Source organism: Lampetra planeri, chromosome 25, assembly GCF_965212315.1.
Source record: "Lampetra planeri chromosome 25, kcLamPlan1.2.h2, whole genome shotgun sequence".
NCBI classification, from domain to species: domain Eukaryota; kingdom Metazoa; phylum Chordata; class Hyperoartia; order Petromyzontiformes; family Petromyzontidae; genus Lampetra; species Lampetra planeri.
This window is the reverse complement of record NC_136131.1, coordinates 2,363,812-2,379,248: the sequence shown is the minus strand read 5'-3', so window position 1 is coordinate 2,379,248 and position 15,437 is coordinate 2,363,812. Positions and strand designations below refer to the sequence as shown.

General features: G+C 46.2%; 1 protein-coding gene across 2 annotated transcripts in view; it reads left to right on the top strand.

Moving 5' to 3' along the window:
- Positions 1–15,437, top strand: part of LOC144727237 (cyclin-dependent kinase-like 1) — a 51,547-nt gene that overhangs the window by 13,450 nt on the left and 22,660 nt on the right. For both annotated transcript variants that reach the window (XM_078605920.1, XM_078605919.1), the window contains exons 3-5: positions 1,655–1,776; positions 7,906–7,978; positions 12,367–12,457. In XM_078605920.1, coding sequence (XP_078462046.1) covers positions 1,655–1,776; positions 7,906–7,978; positions 12,367–12,457 — 286 coding nt within the window. The remainder of the gene's footprint in view (positions 1–1,654; positions 1,777–7,905; positions 7,979–12,366; positions 12,458–15,437) is intronic.

Sequence of the window (15,437 nt, the reverse complement as noted above, 5' to 3'; positions counted from 1 at the left end):
GGAGGCTAGGCCATCTTCGACTTACAATATTTTCGACTTACGATGGGGTCGTCGTAACGCATCTCCATCGTAAGTAGAGGACTGCCTGTATTGTGTACCTACCTGCACGTGTGTTGTTAATCCACTGCTGGTCGAAGGCCTTCTCCCCCCACGCCTAGCAGGGCCATGATGTGTTATTTTGACTATACTTCACCACGCTGGTCAGTGCGGGTCAGTGGAAGGTGAGAGGTGTGCAGAGCAACAATAGAGTTCACTTACACCACCCTCTGCTGCCCGCGGCACCCATCTTTTGCGCATGATGGTCATCATTCTGAGCTCAGCCCCTACTTATCTTCTAAGCTCGATGACAATGATCATCTACTAGTAATGTAAACTTGTAATGCACTGCTGCACGGTATTCACTCATTCTCACACAGACAGACTCAGAGACGTGAGGAACCACAGACAAGCAGGAAGGCATCCACGCCAATGATTGCGGTCCTCTTTATATATCAAGGAGTTGTCCGCCGATTAGTGTGTGCTTAGACGCCGGAGGAAACCAGAGCAGCCTGAGAAAACCCACGCGTGCGAGGGGGAAACACTCTATCCCATGCAGACGGAACAGGTGGAGTCCACATGATTGCTGTGCTGCCTTCACCAGGCAAGCCAGGGCATGGCACCACCTCGATGCCCACAGGAAGGGAGTTTTGCGACATCTGTGCGGTAATCCACAGACCTTTGCTGCTGCCTACCCAGCGCTGCGTTGCAGGCGGCCACGTGCAGCAGAGTAGCCACCACCACCGCCGCCTGGCGGGTTGTGATGAGATCGGGCACATGGTTTGTTCATAGGCTCGCTATCATTTTCCACAAACGAACCACAATACCTTGCTGATCTCGCCAAGGAGCATAAATCACCACACGAACTCCGGTCGTCCTCACATCAGCGGGGTTTGGCTGCCTATCGGACAACAGACGGTCACCGCACTGCACGCTTTCAGATGCGCTCGTGCCTCCGTCTTAAAGGCTCTTTCAACATTAAGAAGCCACTGGAGCTATGCACTTTTAAATCAAGTTCAAGTTCATTTATTAGGTAGAGCCCTGTGAGCCATTCGGCTCTTGAATCGGGTGCAACCGCAACAAACAGAAAACAAAAACATGAACAAGAAAACATCTTCAAGTGACTATGTGACTATGTGCAAACAAAAAATCCAAGAAAAGACAGCAAAATATTGCAGAAAAAGCACCGTACACCAACGCTGTGTGCAAAAATCCCAGTGGGATGCCAGTCAAACAACAACAAAAACCACAAGACAACTTAGATTAAGGCCATCAGTCTAACTCTGTACTACAACAAACAAACATGGCCAAACCAAAAAACTTTTCTAAAATCACCAAAATAAAGCCATAAAAGCAATGAAACAGTGATCATAGGAACTGTGACCGAATTTTCACAATATACGACGTCAACAACATGTACCACCAAACTCATGCAGCCATAGCTGGCTGCATGAGTAGATGAACAAACTCGTTGCTTTATAACTGCTTTGTGTGTTTACTCCTCCTCCGATTAGCACAGTTGGCTACGCACGTACTGTGCGATAGAAGTTGAACAGACACACATACATTACTCTTGCTTATTCATTCATTCTAGATTTGTTATTCATTCATTTCGCAGACCCTCAAGCATCCGAACCTCGTGAACCTCCTGGAGGTGTTCAGGAGGAAGCGCCGGATCCACCTGGTGTTTGAGTTTTGCGAGAACACCGTTCTGAGCGAGCTGGAGCGCTATCCTCGTGGGTGAGTGTCCAGCCAGAGGCGTTCTTCGCGAGCGTCGCCCGTCACCACTGGGCCCTAGCGTCAATGCCGCAGGGGGCGTTATGCCGCTTGAACTAACTTTTAACTACGTCGCCTGGTATGCAGGAGGTCGTGGGTTTGATCCTGATGCCAGCTGTATATTTGGAGTTTGCGTGTTGCTCTCTTTCTCCGTGGTCGCGTGGATTTTTCTACGGGTCCTCCGGTTTTTATCTCCACATTTAGAATCGACGTCACGCGTTTAGAGTTTGGCTGCTGCTCGAAATCTCCACGTGATCAGCCACTTCGTTGAGCCAGTTCGTTTCTGAAATATAGCTATATAGTTTAGTGGGCCTTAACTGGTAAAATAAAATAAATACTTTTTAAAGCACTCCGACACAGTGGAGGCAGCAACGAGGATGTTGCAAAACTCCCTTCCCAGCCAAAAATGTGGACCCCACCTTGTTCCGTCTTCGTGAGATAGAGTGTTTCCCCCTCGCACGTGTGGGTTTTCTCCGGGTGCTCCGGTTTCCTCTCACGTGTAAACACTCATTAATTGGCTGATAACACCTTCATATGCAGAGAACCGCAGAGCTTGGGCAATTGTTGGCACTGGCTCATCTCGAGACTGCCGCCTCCCCGCTCGTCCGTGGTTCCTCTTTGCCCCTCTGAGTCGTCGTCCTCTCTCTACGAGAGCGAGAAGCGAACGCAGTGAAACATAATATAATGTTTCACGAAACAATATTACATTTCACAATGGGATCATTATCACAATATCGATTTCCCATAAGCTTTGTAATTGCCAGATGCCGCTGCTCCAAGGATGAGCGGCGTTCGCATGATGGTTTATGCTCCTTGACGAGAGATACAACGCACATGCAGTCCATACACAGAAAGTTATCAAACAATTATACAAGGACTCTATCCTCGGGATGATGAGATGTGCCAGAGAGGAAGATGCAACCTCCACACACGTGTCTGTTGTCTAAGACAAAGATCCCCCAATTAGAGGACCGTGATGTTTCACCGGTAATTAAAACCGGCCTCATCAGGCGATAGCCAGAGTCACAACTTGTGGCTTTGCGAGTAACAAATCGGCAAATTTTGTTTACGCGACAAACCTTACGAATTGGCTTCGTCTGGTGGTGGCGGGTTTCACGACACATTTATATTTACGCCATCTAACCGAAAAATCCCTCCTCTATTACGGATAATTTTGGTCGCGAAAACCAGCTGCGTGCGGAACTGAGAAACACGTCGTGTTTTTGGCCTCCACAGCGGAAAAACTGGGAGCCCTATAACCGCCCTTCTATTGTTCGCGATATTTATAAGCAATTGTCGCTCGGCAGCCAGACTGGGTGTTTGTGTGTTTTATAAAAATAGCTTCGCCACGTAATTTTACGCTGTAACACAGACGTTGGGCATCGCGGCGCTTGACCGGGTTTATTCGCAAGGTAACACGACCCGAGTTCCCATGACGCTGGCGTGTATCGATGAACGCGTGACGGTGGCTGTGGAAATGTTGCCGTGGAGTTTACGCTCGTCTGCAGAGTTCGATGTGAAGCGAGCGGGTGTTTTACAGTAGCCGTGACCTTCAGTGGTTATTTTGTTTCGTGACGTGAAATTAGGTTTGCACTCGACTTCTTTTTTTTAGTAGTAATAGGTTTTTACCCTTTCAACTGGTACAAAACCTGACACCTTTATACAAGGCATCATGTTTGCAATAACCACAACACAAGCAGTCAAAATGCAAACAAAAATAAACAACTCTGATAATGATAATGATATGTACTGTCCTTGAAGTTGATTGGTTTTTGAGTTGTACGCCTTTTGGCGTCATCTAGTAAAGGAGGTCTCATAGTGTTCTTTTTTTTAATCATTACAGAAAGGCGAGCTCAGATTTCTAGGACACGTGATGGGCAAACAAGAGACTGAATATGAATGCGTTTTGAATGGGAAAATTCTAGGTACCGCAAGAAGAAGCCACGGAAGACAGCAACATGAGTTACATGATAAGCAACATGACTTGGATGCAACTGGGAGGAGTATTTAGCGTAGAGGTCGTGGGTGCAATCAAGGCCAGAGCTCAATGTAAGGAAGGCCATGATAGCCAATTTATTTGAGAAATGATACAGAAAGACTAACGTTGCCCATAGACTAACATTGCCCATAGACTTACATTACCCATAGACTAACATTGCCCATAGACTAATACTGCCCATAGACTAACATTGCCCATAGACTAACATTACCCATAGACTAACATTACCCATAGACTAACATTGCCCATAGACTAACATTGCCCATAGACTAATATTAACCATAGACTAACATTATCCATAGACTAACATTGCCCATAGACTTACATTACCCATAGACTTACATTACCCATAGACTAACATTACCCATAGACTTACATTACCCATAGACTAACATTGCCCATAGACTAACACTGCCCATAGACTAACATTACCCATAGACCAACGTTGCCCATAGAATTACATTGCCCATAGACTCACACTGCCCATAGACTAACATTGCCCATAGACTAACATTGCCCATAGACTAACACTGCCCATAGAATAACATTACCCATAGACCAACGTTGCCCATAGACTTACATTGCCCATAGACTCACACTGCCCATAGACTAACATTGCACATAGACTAACATTGCCCATAGACCAACGTTGCCCATAAACTAACATTGCCCATAGACTAACATTGCCCATAGACTTACATTACCCATAGACTAACATTATCCATAGATTAACACTGCCCATAGACTAACACTGCCCATAGACTAACACTGCCCATAGACTAACATTGCCCATAGACTAACGTTGCCCATAGACTAACATTGCCCATAAACTTACATTACCCATAGACTAACATTGCCCATAGACTAATACTGCCCATAAACTAACATTGCCCATAGACTAACATTGCCCATAGACTAACATTGCCCATAGACTAGCATTGCCCATAGACTAACATTACCCATAGACTAACATTGCCCATAGACTAACATTGCCCATAGGCTAACATTACCCATAGACTAACATTACCCATAGACTAACATTGCCCATAGACTTACATTACCCATAGACTTACATTACCCATAGACTAACATTACCCATAGACTTACATTACCCATAGACTAACATTGCCCATAGACTTACATTACCCATAGACTTACATTGCCCATAGACTAACACTGCCCATAGACTAACATTACTCATAGACCAACGTTGCCCATAGACTTACATTGCCCATAGACTCACACTGCCCATAGACTAACATTGCCCATAGACTAACATTGCCCATAGACTAACACTGCCCATAGACTAACATTACCCATAGACCAACGTTGCCCATAGACTTACATTGCCCATAGACTCACACTGCCCATAGACTAACATTGCCCATAGACTAACATTGCCCATAGACCAACGTTGCCCATAAACTAACATTGCCCATAGACTAACATTGCCCATAGACTTACATTACCCATAGACTAACATTGCCCATAGACTAACACTGCCCATAGACTAACATTGCCCATAGACTAACATTGCCCATAGACTTACATTGCCCATAGACTAACATTGCCCATAGACTAACACTGCCCATAGACTAACACTGCCCATAGACTAACACTACCCATAGACTAACATTGCCCATAGACTTACAGTACCCATAGACTAACATTGCCCATAGACTAACACTGCCCATAGACTAACATTGCCCATAGACTAACATTAACCATAGACTAACATTATCCATAGACTAACATTGCTCATAGACTAACATTACCCATAGACTTACATTACCCATAGACTAAGATTGCCCATAGACTAACACTGCCCATAGACTAACATTGCCCATAGACTAACATTGCCCATAGACTTACATTGCCCATAGACTCACACTGCCCATAGACTAACACTGCCCATAGACTAACACTGCCCATAGACTAACACTACCCATAGACTAACATTGCCCATAGACTTACATTACCCATAGACTAACATTGCCCATAGACTAACACTGCCTATAGACTAACACTGCACACAGACTAACACGTTCTTGAGTAATATCATCGACAGAGCGAAGTGGAAGGAAGGCCATGCTTACTGTCATCGTTGAGAAAGGACATGGGACACATCGAGACAAAGAGAGACACAGCACTTTTAGTTGCCTCATAAATTATCTTTGAGCTCTGAAATGTTGCAGTCTTATATTTCACTTCTTCGGTCAAATCCCGTGGGATACTGTAATTCTTTTCTGTTGGCCGGGAGTTATAGAATGACGTACGTGCGTCAAGTACAATCTCAGGTGGTTGATATTCTCTCCCACGCATTACAGCAGCAAACCAATTTGCCCCAAGGAGTAACGTTTGTTGATCAATGCGTAAGACCTGGCCACGACACATATCAGAAACACGGACACTGCCAAAGGACGGCTGTAAATTGCTCAAAGAAGCACGGACAAATGCACGCAGCGCCAGGAATCACACCGAGAGCACACGGCTCACGGAGCGGATGCAAGTTCGAGACGTCACGCGATCGACCGCCGAGTTGCGCGTGGTCTGAGCAGGACACCAGCCACCACCGTGAGGGCTGGGAGCCGGGCCCCGTGGTGGAGTCGCGGCCAAAAAGAGTCAATGCACCCGAGGTCACGTCTCATTCAGTGTGAGGCCGAACCGTGCCCCGCGGACGCGCGCTGACTCATTTCCACATCACGGGGGGCAATGTCGATGCCTAGTGTCGCTCTGCCGCGCGTTGGTATTTGCCGGACGACGCGACGAAGACTCCGGGCAACGCAGGGCCACGCGCCCGCCCACCAGGCACGTGTGAACTCTCTGACACGGCGGTGTCGTCATCGCTGAACTCAAAGTTGTTTGTTTTACAAGCGTTCTGTCGGAAGACGTGCGTGCCGGAGCACGTTTGCCGTGTATGCGGGGCAATGCATCGTCGGTCGTTGGTTTGCGTCGGTGCGGGTCTCTGTGAGCCTCAATATGCCCTCCAGTTCTGGACAAACCGGCCTGTGGAATAAGTCCGACTCTGTTACATCGTTTGATCATTCCGGGAAAACGAGCGTTATTAGAAAGTTTGACACGATGGCTTTCGCGACCAGTGTTATCGTTCCGTTGTTAAGTACAACCAGCTTCATCAGGCGACAGCCAACATTGAAGCTGGTTGCAATTACCAGCAAAACGTCGTACTCGAATTATGAATGTTGTGGGTTTACTCTCCAACACACGGATGTGCTGAACTAGCAACTACTTGGCACGTGTTGTTTACGTAACAAACCTTACTAATTGGCTGTATCAGGTGGTGGCGAGTTTAACAACGCATTTATATTTACGCGATCTAACCCATGAAAACTCTATTAGGATTTTTCTTTAATTGGCAATTTTTCCTTTGTTCGTTTGGCAATTAAAATTGTGGCATCAACTCTGAAAGTGTTGAATGTTTGTGGGGGGGAAAGGTGTCATTTTTCCATGACGAAGCGCACCTGCTTTCCTACTCGTCATCTTGCCACGATTCACTCGGTCGATGTGCATCAGCGGTGTGACGTTGCTGGGGCTATCGCTGCCGTTTTGATTGCATGCCGCGTGGGTCACGGTGAGGAAATATTCCACGAGCGTGTGCGTCACTGAGCGTCGTCTAACAGCACGCGCTACTCGTGTTGTTGACCCCCCCCCTCAGCCCCAGCCCCTCTGAGAGAGGGTCGTGGTCAGATTGCACCAACCGGGCCGTGTGACAAGCACCGTCTCACGCGGCGTCACGCGGCCTGTTTAGAAACAAAAACAAACTAAAATCTGTTGGTTTCGCAAGACAGTGTTCGGGATCAGGATTAGTTTTGTTTGTCTATCTTGGAGAAATCCGATGGGCTACGAAGCTCTTTTTGCGCATGATGGAATTTCAATCACTGAGTGCGAAAAGCCACAGCAGCAGTGCGAATTCGGCCATGCGACCCAAACTGTGGACCGTGCAGTAAGCCCACTGCGGTTCGTGCTCCTCCAACGGAGCAGGAGGAACGGGGAAACTCCACGAACTTTCTCCCGAAGCCCTCCCCGTGGCGAGCAGACCTCGACGTGAATAACCTGCGACGTGGCTCTTTCTGCAGGCTCCCTGACGCACACGTGAGGAAGTACACCTGGCAGATTCTGCAGGCTGTGAACTACTGCCACAAGCACAACGTAAGTACCATCGCACACGCGTAGTGGTGCTCCCGCGGCCAAGATCATGATCCACGATGGATGTTTGGATCCGATCGCGTGTGCAGTGTGTCGTTTACCCTCCTCCAAACCGACACGGCCAATTAATAAAGCTGCCACGTGAACGAACGTGATTAATTGGCCGTAGCGGGTGGAGGAGGGCTATGCGACACACATTTTACTGAAGCGATCTGACCCTAACAGTGTATTACGAATTACAACGTTCGCACACCTCTCTCTCTCTTGCTCTCTCTGTGACGTTCACGAGGTTGACGCGTGAACACGATGGCCTCAGGAGGGTCCCGTCAGGTTTACGCGCGTCGCGAGAAATCTCAAAGTGCTTCTTGCCATCACACAAATGACCTCCTCTTCGCTCAGCCACCGTCGTGCATGTTTTGTGGTTGACACACTCGCGCACTATTAACCGGCGGCGGCTTTTTTATTTCTCGATTCGAGCCGTGAACCTCAACGGCTGTTAATGGCGATGCTGACGACGACGACGACGGTGATGAAAAATAACAAATTACGAAATATGTCTCGGAGAAAAGTCTTCAATTCCAAAAAACAATTCTAGATTTGACGCTTTCGTGACTGCAAGGATTCATATTCTTAGGTTTTTTCGGTAAAGTCACGTAGCTAAAAAATTAAAATTAATCAAAGTAAAATAAAAATAAAATAAAAATCTGTGATTTTTATTTTATTTTTTATTTTATTTTACTTTTATTAATTTTAATTTTTTACCTACGTGACTTTACCGAAAAAACCTAAGAATATCCAAAACCAACTCCAAGGGTGGCAAGCGACGGCGTTACACTGCGGAACTCCGTGATCGTGAGTCGTCTCGCAGCCTTCGACAACGGACGACAGCTTTCATCAGCCCCGCCTCCCTTGGCCTGTCAGGCGAATGAGTGATTGCACCCCCCTCGTTGTGTGGTGCGGCGTCCTTCCTGCTCCTCCTCCTCGTGCTGCTGCTCCTGCTGCTGCTCCTCGTGCTGCTAATCATCATCATCATCGTCGTCGTTCTCGAGCCAGGAGCAGCCACGCCTTGCTTCTCACCGCTGCCGCATGCATTAGTAATCTGTATTCCGAGAGCACCTGGCCGCCCCCCCACCACCCCACCCACCATCGTGAAAGTAATCCTCTTTCCACTCTCGCTACCTTAGCGATGTCATAAAGAGTACGCGGAGTGGATGGGCGTTCGTTCCCCCAACAGCTGCCAATCGTGCCAGGAGGCGTTGGTCATCGGATATCGCTTTTCTTTATTTTAGGTGAACGATTTTCATTTATTACGCTTCGTTGCCGGTAACCGAGGGCCATCCTCCTTACAACACCTGCCCCCCTCTCCCCTCCTCACACAGGAAATTTAATTTGGAAAGATACTGGAACCCGTGGAAGTAAATGTATCATGTTAAGTGTATTATTTAATTTATTTATGCCGAACCTTTCTTACGCCGCTATTTAACTTACCTTCGGTGCCTCCCCGTTGTTCTTCTATTTCATTATGGCAACGTCAGCATACGACCCCCCCCTCCCCGTGTGTCGTGTTGCAGTGAACCGTTTGAGTGGCGTAAACAAGACGGGTAGTGACCAGGCATAGGCGTGAAGGGTTAGCTATAAATACATTTGACCAGTTATGATGTTTGCCGATGACTGCCGTGACGGAGTAAACTTGGCTGTGAGCACGGCGTGAGTTAAAAGCGAGACGATAAACCGTGCAAATACTGCCGATGCAAGTTAGGGCACGGAGTTATTACATCGTTGGTCTTGCCAACAGTTCACGTGATGCACACACACACACGCCACACACTTTGGTGGGACTGCGTACGCGAGATATGCTAACGATGCAACCCACGATTGAAAACAAACTAAACTGATCGCAAATGTAATTTCAGGAATACGTTACGATCTGTCGGTGAAACGTGTCCTCTTTCGTAAAAATAAAAAGCAGTTAAAAAGTTGGAAATAAAACAATTATCCGCTCGCATTTGGAGGCTGCTCCGAACCATCAGAGTAACAGCAATTAAGGAATCACCTCCACCATGAGCTGGCTGTGAGCAGTGCGCATATTTGCGTTCTTAAATCGTGTTCCTAACAATTGGAATTATTGTCGCCATTACACAATATTTTAGAGGATTACGCAGAACATGCTGAGAGGCAGTAGTCTTATTGACAGATGATGTTACCTGCATTTAAAATAATAAATTGCTAAGCATATATTTGCAATGCATAAACTACTTATGCACTGTAAATGCATGTATGCAAGTGGGTTAAAAGAGGCCACCGTGGGTTAAACGCCGTCTTTGTCCCGGCGCTCAGTAGCAGCAGGGCCTCTGGAGGAGGGTCAGGTTCAGGTGCAGATGGGAGGAGTGCCTCTCATCTGCACCTCAAGCTGACCGTGCCTGGATGACCTCACTTCTATGAGCACCAAAACAAAAAAGTTTTTGACCCCACGTAGGCCTCTTAGTAGCCCGCCCTATGTGTGAGACCAAACTTATTTAATTTAAGCAATATAGTCGGAAAGCTTTTCTGTTGTTGTTGTTGTCGTGAATGAGATTCTACAATAAAGTTAACGACGAATTTGCACAGTGCTGCGTTTCGCCCAAGTGTTACGAAAGTTATGCACTCTTAAAAGGGAAATGCGTTTACTCAAGCAACATGGAGGCTGTGATCACCACTGGCACGTTCGGGCTTGTGGGCTATGGTGCGCGATGTTAACCCAAGTTCATTCAGGCAGTACCATTGTGTTCCAACGCAGAACTCCTCTGATTTGCAACCATATATTCTGCGACTTCTACTATCCGCAGGAGCTGTACTGGGAACTATAATACGCGCCTCTATTCCTATTATAATCCGCAATCTTCTGCGGATTTTCCCATCCTGCTTTGCAGAATGTCTTCCTTATTGTCCGCGAATGTGTTGGTGATCCAGAGGAGTGGCCCTGCACATTCGCCCTGCAATGCAACATCTATCCCCCCCCTCCGTGTATACGTACATGTTATGTATATCGTTTATTGTTAAATTTGAATCACAGTTCCTACAATTACTGTTGTTACATTGTTTTTATAGCTTTATTTTTGTGATTTCGAAAACTTGTGGTTAATCTAAATTGTCTTATGTGTTGTTATTGTTTGACTTGCATCACACTGGGATTATTGCACGCAGCGTTGTAATACGGTGTTTTTCTGGAAGATTTGCTGGTTTATCCAGGATGTTTCTGTTGCGCGTCGTCGCTTTAAGATGTTCATATGTTGTTTGTTGCGGTTGCACCCGACTCAAGAGCCGCATGTCTCACAGGGCTATCTCCATATATATAAAAGGCAAATGTGTGATTATGTGTGTCTGTTCAAAATGTTTAGCGTACTTCCCGACATGCAACAAACTGGAAATTTGCCATGTGGGTACTTTCCAGACTGTACACCATGCACAAATGATAAAAATACACTTTTGTGGGTTTTTTTTAGGGGGGGGGGGCTCAATAATGCAGATATATTTTGCACGGCAAGTGAGCTGTGACGTCACATCTGTCACGTGACCCGCGCACGTGGAAGCGTAACGCATTGTAGTGTAGTGGTTAGCGCTAAGCCGCGCGACGAACCCGGCGACCCGAGTTCGATTCCCGCTCACGGCCACCACCGGTGACGATTATTTTAACCGCTCCTGGGCCCTCCCCTAGGTCGACTCAGCCTCAAACGAGTAACTGGTGTGGTGTGTGAACATCGCCACTGGGGAGACAAAGGCGGCCGGGCGTGGTTAATCCAAGTCCCGGGCGAAGCCGGGTAGTAAAGCTAGCACCTAATAAATGAAACTTGAAGATCGCGGATAGCCCCACGAATCATAGGAGATCCGTGATTGGTCGCCTACGTTCCAGCGGATTCGAGTTCTCAAGCAGTCAAAGAAAATGCCGCACTCCGCTGCACCTCAGCACACAAACCTCGCAAACACCTCGAGCCGCGATACAGAGAGAGAACGCAGCCTCTTTAATAATTATTGGACCCAGCGTACAGTAACTTCGTGATGACTTTAAATTTCGATTTAAAGCTTTCGTGATTGCAGGGATTCATATTCTTGGTTCTTTCGGAAAAGTCACGTAGAATGGAAATAATAAAATAATAAAATAAAACATTATACAATAATTCTCACGACGTTTCGGCCACAACGCAAGCAGCCGTCCTCAGGTGAAGAACAGGTCTGTCGAGGTCATTCAGACTCTGTCTTCTCGACAGACCTGTTCTTCACCTGAGGACGGCTGTTTGCGTTGTGGCCGAAACGTCGTGAGAATTATTTGATTATGTTTTATTTTCATTATTTTATTATTTCCATTCTTCGTGATGACTTTCGGTGATGGTTGATGTTGTCCCCTGTTCCCCCAGTGCATCCACAGAGACGTGAAACCGGAGAACATTCTCATCACTAAACACGGCGTCGTCAAGCTGTGTGACTTTGGATTTGCCAGATTGCTGAGTAAGTAGATCTCAAGTGCGGATAACATCCATATGTTCATCAACAAAAAGAGTAACGGCATTGAAATGTTTTTGGAAATTGTATGCAAGTCAACACTCAAAAATGTACTTCTAAATGTGTACCTGTATGAGAAAAAAAACTAAATATTGAACATCGCACGTATATATGTTGGATTTCTTTCGCACCGTACGTAAGAAGTTTAACATGCGTGGGGTTGAACTTCGGCACCGTTTACACTTCAACACGTGTCCTGGACGCTCCACACAAAAGTTTGAACCTTTATGAGAGAACATTTGACTTTAAATAGACTTTCAAGAACAGTCCTGGGATGTGGTTCCACGGCTGCCGGATGTTTTAACTTCACTGCAGGGACATATCTGGGGGTGCAGGGTGACCATCCTTCACCTCCCACAAAGTGGTACTAATTTTAAACGACTTCAAAAGGATGATAGGCCGAATTAACCCCAAACTTTCAACTGTGAGCTTATTGCAACTATCCAGAGGGCCCACCCGGCCAAAACTAAACGCATTACAGAAATTAAATTTACGCCAACGCCATCTTCACTTGCAGAAAATATAAGAAAAGCACAAAGTGCGACGAACACAACGGTTCGTGACCGGTCCCGTTACGTCCGTGTGGGAGGACGTCGCCTGCTGGCTAGAGAGTCGAGGATCTTGAACCAGAATCGCTGAGGGCCCCAGTTTGAATCTGGGTTGCTGCCACCCGCGATGAAACTGGTTTCTCGGGCTTTCGTTTCAGTTCGGACAAAAACTAAGATGCATTGGGGTTGACTTTACATTTCCCTGCCAGCGCAGCACTGTGGTAACGTATCCGTCCGAGAGCGGTGTTTCTCAAACTACTTTTCACCCACGGACTACTCAGCCGATGCGAACATTTCCGCAAGCCACCACCCAGCCCCCCACTCCTGGTGACAAAACGCATTCACTGATCTCTCTGTACCAGTCATGCTAAATCATTAATATTACCTAACCATACAAATATATTTTTTTACACAGCTTTAAGGGTTTTGTTAGGCGGGGTTGGGGGGAGGGGGATCATTTAGATGTCAGGGTTAGGTAGTTTAATCAGGGTAGTTTAACTAACCTCATTTTAAAATTAAATATCACAAGTAAAATATAAATTCACGTCCGAAACAAAAGGTATGAACATCGTCATGATTGTCCGCATCACCTGGTGGTACCTGGGACCACTCTGACAACCACCGACCTCGTGCAAGGAGAGACAAACTCACTTGAACGGATTTCAGAAACAGCTCCCATGAAGCAGGCTGTTATATGACGGTGCTGTACACCAGTTACGAATAAATAGGATTCTACTGAGAACAGGTTGAATCGAAGACATACATCATCACGGCATAACCTGTGTCTTTGTGGGTGTGCAATTACGCCACCTGGGCAAATCGCATTAACAATAAGAAATCATTTCAACTTGTAAAATGCCGAACAGTCTTTACTTTCTCTCATAGATGAATAACCAGACAAGTTGAAAGGCAGCCACACGATGGCCAAGCTCTGCGGTCCACTGTATATGAAGCTGTTATAATTAATTAGTGTTTACACGTGGGAGGAAACCCACGCGTGCGAGGGGAAACACTCTATCCCGTACGGATGAAACAGTAGAATCCAGAGTTTCGCTGTACTGCCTCCTCCTGGCAAGCCAGGGTATAACACCTCAACGCCCACAGGAAGGGAGTTTCGCAACACGTGTGCGATGCACCAACCCTCGCTACCTCCACGGTGCTGGATTACAGGCCACGTGCATAGCCACCGGCACCGCCGCGCAGCATTTGAGACAGTTTTGATGAAACTTCCTTTCCACGGCTGCTTTATTGACAGACGCTCGGAGTCGGTGTGAGCGGCGCACGTGTTACTGCACGACCTCAATCGACAACCTGCAGAACCACCGCCACGTTCTATTGCTACGCCGGTGATATCGCAGCAATCCAGGCAACCAAACCTGAATGCAATGAAATAGATGCTTAAACATCGGAGTAACAGCAATTCAGGAATCACCGGCACCCTGAGCTGGCTGTGAGCAGAGCACATATTTGCGTTCTTAAATTGTGTTCCTAACAATTTGAATTATTTCGATTTAAAGCTTTCGTGACTGCAGGGATTCATCTTCTTGGTTCTTTCGGTAAAGTCACGTAGAAGGGAAGTAATAAAATAATAAAAATAAAACATAATAAAACAATTCTCACGACGTTTCGGCCACAACGCAAGCAGCCATCATCAGGCGAAGAATGAAACACCCCAAGCTTGGAGCGTATATTTAAGCTGGGTTAGAGGGGGGGGAGGTGGGAAGAAGAGCGCCTAAACAAAATAATTTGCATATCAAGAGGAATTCAGCATATGGAAAATGCGTAGGAGGTGGGCGGGGGGGGTTCCAAATCAATACTATGCCCGTGCATTATGCAGGATTAGCAGCATCAAAGGGGGGGGGGGGGGGGAAGTGGGGGAGCATTAACAAAGGAAAGGAATGTTAATAGTATGTAGCTGTAGTTACTAAACAACCACGTAAAAAACTACAGTATAAACTGCATGACAAACTAAAGTATAAACTACATAGCATCATCAGTAAACTTACTATACTCTACAATAAGCTGAGTTACTAACAGTAAGTAATACATGAAAAATTCTACGTTGTAAAAAATTATATAATATGCTTCCATCTAAACTTTATTCTCTTATATCACACGCGTCTATACCGTACTATATACTTCCATAGGCAAAACCAACATTAAATTACATACTGTATTGCTATAAACCACCCTATACCTTATACATTTTTAATATAACACTATGTATTATTCTACCCACCCTAATGTGTATCAAAATGGTTTATTACGTCCTTCCAGTGATTGCTAAGCCAGAATCCATCTTCTCGGTTAAAATTGTCTCTGTGTTTGTAAATGTGGATCGCCTCATGTACGAATCTCTCATGATAGCCAGATGGCTT